The following is a 12,104-nucleotide window of genomic DNA, read 5'->3' as shown; positions in this document are numbered from 1 at the left end:
CGAATATAATTTGCTGTATCTCCGGATCAATGGATTTTGATCTTTCTTTTTTTAATTGGTATGTAATTTTTACGTACATTTCAAATATGCAATTTGTTTATAAATTTATTAATTAATAAACAGCGTAATTTATTTAAACCATTCTTATAAAAAAATTTTTTTTACGAAAACCTTTTTTTTAATCATAGTATCTTTAATGATCACAGAAAAAGTTAAAATACACTTTAATAAATTAATGATTTTTATTAGATAATTATTTATTGAAGATAATTTATTTATTAAGGTATACCTTAACTTTTTCTATGATTAATAGGGATAGTATGATTAAAATCATGGATTTCTGGAAAAAATTATTTTTTCAAAAATTGTTTAAACAAATTAAACTGTTTATTAATTAATAAATGTCTAGACAAATTACATAGTTGTAATGTTCAGAAAAATTACATACAAATTAAAAAAAGAACGATAAAAATATATTCAGTAGATTCCGAGATATAGAAAATGATAATAGTTTTAAGCTGCTTTTTTTAGTTTTTGAACTCGTGCATTTGTCGGCTCCCAGCACTTACCACGACTAGTCACCAGTTAAACAACATTTTTAAAAATTCGTGTAAAATACCAGCTTTTCTATTATGTAAAATGACTTTTTATACAGACAATATTTTTAAAGTTTTTCTAAATGTTTTTAAACTAGAAAATTTCACAAATTTGGCATTAGGATTTTTGACTATATTAGATAATATTTTTATCGTTTTTTAGTACATTTTGATAGCATCAGTTTTCTACTTTCATTTGGCATACTCAGAATTGCCCTATCTTCATTGTTTTCTGTCTTATGTTATTGCAAAATAAAGGTCTCTGGGATAAACAATTAGAATAACTGTAAACTAATTAATGGATTGGTCTCAAATTTTGAGGGTTTGTTAAGTACCCCAATACCAAACTTTGGGTGAAACACTAAAGTTCTAAGGTAGTTTTGGTAAAAGTTATTAACAAATAACGATTTTCACTTATTTTGCAGTTTGCGTAGCAGCAAATTAACTTTTTAAATTTTAAAAATCGGCATTTTGAAGATTTTTTAATGTTCTAAAAAATTTAATTTTGTAATTTTATGTCAACTATTTAGCTTTTGAAAGGGGTGCAAAAAATCGAAAAAATCGCGATTTTTGCACTAAATTGTTAATAATTAAAAAACGGACGCGAACTCTAGCCAGGAAACAGGTAGGTTTTCATCCTATAGGTATACAATAACTAAAAAAGTAGTCAGCTACCTGGATCTTTGAGTGTCTACAGATCCTGAGATCCGAACATGGTGTATTTCCAGCTTATTACTCTGATCTATAATATTTTTAATTCAGAAACATGTAAATAATAGCATATCTTTGCAATTTCATTATAAAAATTTAATTGCATTGTTACAGATTTCAAAACAGGACGCTCTAATACCATATCCAGAAGAATACCATCAACACGGCCTAGTATCATCAGTATTAGGCCTAAAATTTAGGTTAGGCAATCACCACTTCAGAGGTGGATCGATGAGGGTTAAATGTGTAGCTTCGATGACGCCAATGCTTTATCAAACAGACAGGGAGAGTGTGGTTCAAACTCAGACCTTACCGTTAAGGGAGGCACTTTTACTAGGTAAGACATTAAAAGAATTTTAGCAGATTTTTGTTCTGTAGCAATTGGCAGTTCATTAGGTATACGGGTATATTCATAAGGTTTTAATAACTCAATTAAATGTTAACAAAATACGAGGACCACAACGTACTATTAGTCCAAGAGATGAAACTTATAATAAGAAAAAATCTCACAATTTTTACAGAATGGACGGATTTGCACAAAAGTTTGGGATTAGGTTTACCTTACCCTCAACTTCAAAATCTATATTGTGTCGACGCGACGGCCGCTTTTTTTAAGGGTGAAAACAACCCCTTATTGCCAGAATCTATAAAAAAGCTTTAGTGCAGTCACTGAAGTTGGATATGAGCTATTACCTCCGATTTCGTTGAACCTCCATTGATTTGCATGAAAATTGATGGGTGGTTAGAGGATATCTCAAGGAACAAAGATGACATGGTGCCAACTTGCACTTTTACCCTGGGGATAGATGCCAACCCTTCTCGAGGGTGAAAATTATTTTATTAAAAATAACCCCACAATTTCAGAGGGACAAATTAAAAACAAAATTTGTTATATAAAGTTATTATAATAAACCAAAATTTTGGAGTTATTAAAGATCAAGGATTTTTCGTAAATAACTCAGAAATTATAATAATCTTTTAGAAAAGAGTTATTGTTACCAAATTGAAGCTAATAAAAATGAAATGAACTTCTTACTGGAAAAATCTTTTAATGTTTAGTAGAAGTGAGTCATAGATATTGAACGTAAATTTTTTTCGGCGGATACCCAAATCTAAATAACCAATGATGCATTTCATAACAAACTTAATAAACATTTGTCAAAGTACTTAGAAATATCTAACAAACGAGCCCCAAACAAGTTTAGAGCATTAAAATTTATGCTCCAAAAATTTTTCAACATTTACCTTTTAAAAAATTTTCCAGAAAATGTTATTGTTTTTTTTTTAATAACTCCGTTAATTGTTAAAATATCAGGTTTACCTAAAAAACCATTTGAAAGATAATTCCAAGGGCCATTAAATCGCATTGAATTTGATCTTTTAAACCCCTGACTCTTTTAAAAATAAAAGGTTAAATGGGCCCGGTTACATGGTTCTCGCAGCAAAATTTAAGATTTAAACGTTTATATCTCGGTTATTTTTTACCCCACAGAAATAGTAAATAAGGCAAAATATTTGATAAAGAAAAAACCAAAATATGGTTATGTATAATTTTTTACGTATATTGAGTATTTTTGGAGTTATTATCAAAAGAAAATGAAAATTACGATAATTTTAAAAATTCTAATTTTTTAAAATTACACCGGTTTTTTCAAAAATATCCATTCTAAACCAGTCAAAATTATTGAAATCATTACTTATATTAATATAAAGAAATTGTTGTAAGGATTACTATAAATTTTAATTTTTGTGGAAATGGCGTATGTTTTGCTTCTCATTTTATCCTAAAACATTTGAAAGGGTTCTCTTATTTTCATCATAACTTACTTAATTCTGATGCTATTCACTTCTACTGGAGCTCTTTTGATAGGTATTCCAAAGTTCTTTGACAAGTGTTTGGATATGTTTTATAAAATGCATCGTTATACCGTTATTTAAGCTTGAATACTGGCGAATGGATTTAGTGTCCGCAGTCATATAAACCCAAACAAACAACAACAAGCTTGAATACTTAGATTTGAGTACTCGTCGAAAAAAATATAGAATAAATTACCCCTAACTCACTTCGAATTAACATTAAATTAGTTCTTTGAGTGATAAATGTATTCAATTTTTTATTATCTTCAATTTTGCTAATAATAACTTTTTTGTAAAAGCTAATAGTTTTTGAGTTATGCGTGAAAAACAGCTTTAAAACAATAATTTTTTTTAACGAAAACAATAAAATCTTTGATCTTTAATAACTCAAAAATATTGGTTTATATTAATAACTTTGTAAAATAAAATTGACTTAGAATTTGCTCCTTTATAGATTTCTGGTATTATTTTCAATAAAATAATTTCCACCCCCATGAAGCGGTGGCATTCGCCCCCAGGGTATAAGCGGAAGTTGGTATCATGTCACCTTTGTTCCTTGAGGTATCTTCTAACTACTCAGTAATTTTCTTGAAAATCGATGGAGGTTCAACGAAATCGGAGGTGAGAATCTTCAGTGACTGCACTATTATGCAGCAGTCGTTATGGTTTTTAAGCGCTTATTTTAACTTGTTTTAAGATTTTTATTCTGAACACTAATAATCATGGTCGGAGAGCTGCTAAGACATTTTTAAGTAGGTATTTGAGGCAATCTTAAAATTTTCCAAGGAACTCTTACATGACAGCCTAATAGAAAAATGCCGCTCTGGCTGGAAGAAGGGAGGCATTTTCCCCAAAAATTCCCCCTAAAGTTGCAAAAGCGTATTGTTAGTACCAAAAATATCTTTGAGGTAAATTTAAAGTAATTTTGTAAATGAAATATTCAAACATAAAGAAAATAAACAAGACAGACGATTTGTGAGTGGATTTTAACTCTGCAAGGTGCATGGGCGCCGCAGAATTATTTTCAGAAAGTGCATCTGAAATTCAGGGGAATGCATCTTAATCTACCCATACTATTAGCCAGTACAAAAATATATAATTACTATACATGTATAATAGATATGTACTTTCTTTCCTGATAAGGGGCGCAATTGATATTTTGACAGGGTATTTTTAAATATTAAAAAAATATTCTAATAAAGACAATTTTTTGATGAGATATTCTACCTGTCTGATGATCAAATAAATTACGCGTGCATGTGAATGAAAAGCACTATAGGAAAGTTGCAGTGTGAGAAAGAGCGTATTTCGATAGCTGTTTGCGTCCTTGATCCCAGCGATTCCATTCGCTCGAGCAAATCACGTGACCTGACGATACTCCTATTGTTGTGCTTCAAAACGTTGAAGAAATTAATTGTCTATTTTAGATTTTTAGATATCTCTTTATTAATTAAAGCAAGATAATACACACTATTAAATAAATTTTGCAAACATGATAGAAAAAGATAAATTTATTATTATAAATATCTAGGTATAAAAGTGTAGAAATATAAATATAATTAATTCTGTGTCTGAATCTTGTACTCCTTCAAACTTTTCATCCAAACTAAAATATTCATTTTCTTCTTCTTTTTCGTCGGAGTCTCTTAGAGGCTCGGAGACTCGGAGTTGCTACACATTCCCTGTCCTTTTATATGGAGTCGAAGCCTGGACGTAACTGAAAAAAGACTTGCCATTTTTGAGATGTGGTCTAATAAAACACGTAACAAACACGGAAACATTAAGAGGAAACAGTAGCGATCAACAGGTAGCGAAAACGCGTTCCAAGATTGCGGCTGTAATTTTAAATATTTTTTCGAGATATTTGGCACACGTGTTCGTAATATAATAAAGAATGGCAGTACAGAACCCAATTTGAAAAATATATTAATATGTGGAAATTACTCTGTAATTAAGTACAATATTAAAAAAACGAGCCTGTACCGCCATTAATAAGAACAAAAAAATACACTTTCTTCAAATAAACTTTTTTATCCGATGCCTAGATTTTGTGTCATTTTGGAACTACTAAAATTTTTTATTTCATTAGTAGTTCCAAAATTACACAAAATCTAGGCATCGGATAAAAAAGTTTATTTGAAGAAAGTGTATTTTTTTGTTCTTCTTAATGGCGGTACAGGCTCGTTTTTTTAATATTGTATTTAATTACAGAGTAATTTCTACATATTAATATATTTTTTAAATTGGGCTCTGTACCGCCATTCTTTATTATATTACGATTACGTGTGCCAAATATCTCGAAAAAATGTTTAAAATTACAGCCGCAATCTTGGAACGCGTTTTGGCTACCTGTTGATCGCTACTGTATCACCTTAAGATAGATGAAAAAGGAAAAATAAATACATAACACTATGAAGGAAAGAAAACTGAGCTACTTTGGTCAAATATTAAGAAATTAAAAACATGAGCTAATGCGATTGGTTATATTATAAGGAATTGTGGGAGAAAAAAGAGAACCGGGAAGACGATGAATATCCTGGTTGAAAAATTTTAAGCAGTGGAGTGTAAAACAACAATAGAATTTTTTAGAACCGTTACAGATAGAATAAAATGGGCCGTGATGAACGACATTGACCTGAAAGGATGAGACACACGAAGAAGAAGAAGACTAAATTAATTTAAAAAATATTTCAGTTATAAAAAGAACATGTAAGCTTACCGTTAGCAATATTTCCGAAATTATCTTTGGTTCTCTCATGAACAATTAGTCTGGGCTGATTATCGGAGAATAGGCCATTTTTGGGAAAAGTTATTTACCAGCAATTTTATTGCTGGAATCGAATTATAAGATCCTATATATTAATAATATAGGTATGCAAAGTCTTCAGATAGTGTGCTACTTTTTTTATAAACAAAATGGCGCCCGAAAATCGTGTTTTTTTCAATTATTGCTCTAGAACTCCGAAGATTTTAACTTTACAAAAAAAACATTAAAATAAAAATTCACCGTGGTTAAATTCTACATAGAGAAGTGTTTTTCCCGATCTGCTCCGACGAAAATTTTCCTCGGAAAATGCGGGTTTTCCCAACAAAATCTTTAATTTTCAAATAAAGTTTTAGATAAGTAATTATTTACCAATAATTAAATAATTTGGTGACTTAAAAGCCTTCTTGGTTTAGATTATAGTTCCAGAAGCTGGTGAAAATTAAACGAATATTTTAGCAACAATTCAATTGTTAATTAATAATTTACGGTCGCAATAATAACCAAAATAATTAAGATACACTGATCAAACTTTGAAATCTTATAAAGATGAGATGGCTATTTAACATTTTGTCGACAAAATATAGATTTTTTATTTTTTTGCATAATCTTTAAATGTTGAAAAAAATAGTTATAAACAAATTAACGTTTCTCAGAAAGTTTTTATTATATTATAATTTAAAAAAATAGCTAAAATGCGCATTTCAAATATCTTGAAAACTTTAAAACTTTTTTGCAACCATTTGCAAAAATGTTATGAAGCAGCAAAGTAAACATACGATTACTACGGTGTTAATAATTTTTTTTAATTCTTTCAAAGCGTGGAAGTGAGTTTAAAGTACAAGCTAATTATTTGTAAAACAATATCGATTATCAGCTTAATGGTTATATTTTAATTAAAGATTATAAATATATTTTTTTGTAATTTACACGCGCCAAAGTAGAATAATACAGTACCGTAGCTACCCGCCCACATACACAACTCGCGCGAGTTTAAGCGTGTCAGTCGCTTCGAGTGAACATTTTATCTCCGGCTTTGTATCAAGCCTACTTTCGCGCTAAAAATTACAAAAAAAAGTATTTTTAATATTTGATTAAAATATAACCATTGCACTAATTTTTTACATCCTTTGTGAGTAATTAGATTGTACCATAGACTCATTTTAAGCTTTGAAACAATTAAAACAAATTATAAACAATGGAGATATCGTATATTTATTTTACTGTTTCCTAACTCTTTTGCAAATGGTTGGAAAATTTTTTTAAAGCATTCATTTTCAAGACCTATGAAATACGCATTTTAAGTATTTTTTAAAATTAGAATATAATAAACAATTTATAAGAAATGTTAATTTGTTTATAACAATTTTTTTAAACATTTAAAGATTATGCAAAAAAAATAAAAATTTATATTTTGTCGAAAAAATATTAAATAGGCATCACACCTTTATAATCTTTTTAAATTTGATCAATGTCTCATGATTATTTTGGTTGTTATTGCGACTGTAAATTGTTAATTAACAATTGAATTGTTGCTAAAATATTCGTTTTATTTTAACCGGCTTCTGAATTTATAATCTACACCAAGAAAGCTTTTATTTCACCAAGCTATATAATTATTGGTAAATAATTACTGGCCCAAAAAATTTATTTGAAAATTTGAGATTTTGTTGGGAAAACCCACATTTTCCGAGGAAAATTTTCATCGGAGCAAATCGGGAAAAACATGCCTCTATGTAGAATTAAATTGGGGTGAATTTTTATTTGTGTATTTTTGGTGTAAAGTTAAAATCTTCGGAGTTATAGAGCAATAATTGAAAAAATACGATTTGTCGGCGCCATTTTGTTTATAAAAAAAGTAGCACAATATCTGTGGACTTTGCATACCTATAGTAATAATATATAGGATCTTATAATTCGATTAAAGCAATAAAATTGTTGGTAAATAACCTTTCTTTGTACTTGACTAATTAGACCAACGTATTATAACTATTTTTTTTTTCAAAATTTAAGTATTATGCAAAAAAAAAGAAAAATTTATATTTTGTCGATAAAATATTGAACAAGCATCTCCTCTTTATAATCTTTATAAGTTTGATCAATGTATCATGATTATTTTGGTTATTATTGTGATCGTAAATTGTTAATTAACAATTAAATTGTTGCTAAAATATTCATTTAATTTTAACCGGCTTCTGGAATTACAATCTATACCAAGAAATCTTTGATGTCACTAAGTTATTTAATTATTGATTAATAATTACTTACCTAAAACTTTATTTGAAAATTATAGTTTTTGTTAGGAAAACCCGCATTTTCGTCGGAACAAGTCGTGAAAAACATATCTCTATGCAGAATTTCATTGCGGTGAATTTTTATTTGGGTATTTTTGTTGTAAAGATAAAATCTTCGGAGTTATAGAGCAATAATTGAAAAAAATACGATTTGTCGGCGCCATTTTCTTTATAAAAAAAGTAGCACACTATCTGCGGACTTTGCATACCCATATTATTAATATATAGGATCTTATAATTCGATTCCAGCAATAAAATTGCTGGTAAATAACTTTTCCATGAATTTTGCTAATTAGCCCAGAGTAAATAGCATATATTGATTGCGACCAATCTCCCTCAAATTAATTAAAATCGAATTTGTCCATATTTAGTATACATCCGTTTCCGTTAGGTGCTTAAAAACTGGGGAATTACAAATATGCGTCTCGCCAAATGCTCGGCATATATTATGTTCTTAACAGATGTTGTCTCAATTCAGCTTTGCACGGGGCAAAGTAGATGAACCACACTTTTTCAACATTTTTTTTAAACTGGTATTATCAAGTCACGTGTATTTGCTCGAGCAAATGGAATCGCTGCGATAGAGGACGCCAACAGCGATCGATAACACTCTTATCACACTGCAGCTTAACGGTAGCTCTTTTTATTTACATGCACGCGTAATTTTTTTGATCAACTGACAGGTAGAAACCACACCAAAAAAAAAACCTGCCATTTTTAGAATATTTGTTTTTAATATCAAGAAATACCATGTCAAAATAGCAATTGCACCCTCCTGTCCGGAAAGAAAGTACGTAGCTAGTACATGTATAGTTGGGTATTTTACATAAATATACTGGTTAGTAGTATATATAGATTCAGATGCAATTGTTACCTTTTTTTTAATTTGGAGGGTATTTTTGTAGAATGTGACTGCTATCCTCCAGCCAGACCGGCATTTTTGTATTAGGCTATCATGGAAGAGTTACCTGAAATATTTTCAGATTGCCTTAAATACCTACCCAAAAATATCTAACAGCTCTCATGCTATCACTATACTTTTAATAATAAATCTAATATACCTAGTTTAATAGTATAATATAATTAATAACGTACATAAATTACAATACATTGTAAAATCAAGGGATGGTCGATATCATCCTAATACTTGACGATACCTGACCCTAATATAATTATACAATATCAATTATCTCGATCCTGTTTACAAATTAGCAACTTGTTAATCCTTGTTAACTTACGTTAATGAATTCACTCAATATAATAAACGGGTTCCTCCCTAAATCTCTATCGAAACCAGATTATGAGCTTATTGATTTAAAATAAGTAAATAATAAATATCTAAGGGCGTAAAAAATATATATTTGTACAAAAGTAGCTATTAGGTCTGAATCCCGCGTATGAAAAAAACGTTTATTAATAGCAAGCTGAAAATTTGTTAATAGGTTAAGGGTGTCTAGTGGGACAAACTTTGATATACGGGAACACTGGAACAGGGGAAGTTTTAATTATGGAACAGGTTAAAAATTTGGAACGATCAGACCACGAATACGGCACATGTATTTTGTCCGACAAAACAGACTTAAACTCTTCGAACAGAGATTAAACTCTAATGCAAAGATCAGACTTCTATTTATCACCAAATGGGCATTTTAATGAGCGGAATATGTAGAATACGTCAAATGACAGGAGTTATGACAGGTGATAAATACCAGTCTAAATTTTGCATGAGAGTTTAATCTCTGTTCGGGGAGTTTAAGTCTGTTCTGTCGGACAAAATAAATGTGTCGTTTTCGTGGTGTGACCGTTCCAAATTTTTAACCTGTTCCACAATTAAAACTGCCCCTGTTCCAGTGTTCCTATATATCAAAGTTTATCCGACTAGACACCCTTAAGCTATTAACAAATTTTCAGCTTGCTATTAATCAACTTTTTTTGGTACGCGGGATCCAGACCTATATACTATACCTTAAAAAATTACACACAGAGTGATTTTTATGTATGGAACATGGAACTCCACAATTATCTCGGAAACGACTTGCGCGATTTTTATAGGTTTTAGTTTATAAGGGACTTTTTTTATAAGGGATGTTTTTCGGAAATATAATGAATTTTTTTATATTAAATGAGACACCTCATTTTTTTGCGTTTTGAAATTTTTAAAAAATAATAAATATTTTTCATGTAATATTCCCAATAGGATGATTGGAAAAAAATGTATTTTGTAATTTTTCTTTAAAATTGATCCTTTTCGAGTTATAAACAATTAAAACTGAAAAAAAACGAATGCGAATAATGGCGATTTTTAACGCTCAAAAACACAATTAACAAATAAAACAACTTTTGAAAGTACGAAGTGCCTTAATCAATATCAAAGAACCTATAATAATGTTTGTCCGGACAGAAAAAATTGATTTTTAGAATTTGGTTTAAAAAATGTTTAAAAATAAAAGTAGCAATAACTCCGAAATTGCGGTAGTTATGTATAGAAAATATTACATGAAAAATAATCAGTATTTCTTAAGGATTTCAAAACACAAAAAATATAGAGGGTGAGGGTGTTCTATTTGAAATAAGAAAGTTCATTAGATTTACAGAAAAACAAAAGATCTGAGAGCAATGTTAATACAACTACAGGGTGTAACAAAAACACAGGTCATAAATTTAACCACATATTCTGGGACCAAAAACAGGTCGATTTAACCTAACTTACCTTAGTATAAATGTGCACATAAAAAAAGTTACAGCACTTTGAAGTTACAAAATGAAAATCGATTTTTTCCAATATATCGAAAACTATTAGAGATTTTTTATTGAAAATGGACACGTAGCATTCTTACGGCAGTAGTATCTTAAGAAAAAATTATAGTGAAATTTGGACACTCAATAAAATTTTATGGGGGTTTTGTTCCTTTAAGTCCCCCCAAACTTTTATGTACGTTCCAATTTAATTATTATTGTAGTACCATTAGTTAAACACAATATTTTAAAAACTTTTTTACCTCTTAGTACTTTTTCGAAAAGTCAGTTTTTATCGAGATATTTTGAATATTTGTCAAATCCACCACATGTTTGTATATGGTTAAGTACGGTTATGGAGCCTTGGTAACAACATGAAAATTTATTTATGATTTACATTTTTAGGTATATTTTGAACTATATTAAAAAAGAAGCCACATCTCGATAAAAGGTGCCTTATCGAAACAATACAAAGAGGCAAAAATGTTTTAAAAACACTGTGTTTAATTAATGGTACCGCAGTAATAGTTTAATTAGAACGTACACAAACATTTGGGGGGTTTAAAGGTACAATACCCCATAAAATTTTTATGTAAACATATTAAAAACGAACTCGCAACTCGATAAAAACTGCCTTATCGAAAAAATAATAGGAGGCAAAAAAGTTTTAAAAATATTGAATTTAATTAATGGTACCACAACAATAATTTAATTGGAACGTACACAAAAGTTTGGGAGGGTTGAAGGGAAGAAAACCCCCATAAAATTTTTATGGGGTGCACAAATTTGACTATAATTTTTCTTTAAGATGCTCCTTGTATAAGAATGCCACATGTCCATTTTCAATAAAAAATCTCTAACATTTTTTGATATACTCGAAAAAATCTATTTTCATTTTGTAACTTCAAAGGGCTGTAACTTTTTTTATGTGCATATTTGTACTAAGGTAAATTAGGTTCATGCGAACTATTTTTGGTCCCAGAATATGTGATTTAATTTATGACCTGTATTTTTGTTACACCCTGTATAATATCGGCCGCATTAGAATACCCTTATCTACGAAAATCTATAAAAATTATACAAGCCGCAAGAGGCTACAGTGGCGATCAACAGGTAGCAACAAACGCGTTCCAAAATTGCGGCTCT

At 29.5% G+C, this 12,104-nt stretch overlaps 1 protein-coding gene across 2 annotated transcripts in view; it reads left to right on the top strand.

The window, feature by feature from the left end:
- Nucleotides 1-12,104, top strand: part of LOC126890528 (uncharacterized) — a 512,073-nt gene that overhangs the window by 444,019 nt on the left and 55,950 nt on the right. For both annotated transcript variants that reach the window (XM_050659532.1, XM_050659531.1), the window contains exon 6: nucleotides 1,422-1,644. In XM_050659532.1, coding sequence (XP_050515489.1) covers nucleotides 1,422-1,644 — 223 coding nt within the window. The remainder of the gene's footprint in view (nucleotides 1-1,421; nucleotides 1,645-12,104) is intronic.

This window comes from Diabrotica virgifera, chromosome 8 (genome assembly GCF_917563875.1).
Source record: "Diabrotica virgifera virgifera chromosome 8, PGI_DIABVI_V3a".
NCBI lineage: Eukaryota > Metazoa > Arthropoda > Insecta > Coleoptera > Chrysomelidae > Diabrotica > Diabrotica virgifera.
The sequence above is the reverse complement of the archived record's forward strand: the minus strand, read 5'-3'. Positions and strand labels throughout refer to the sequence as shown.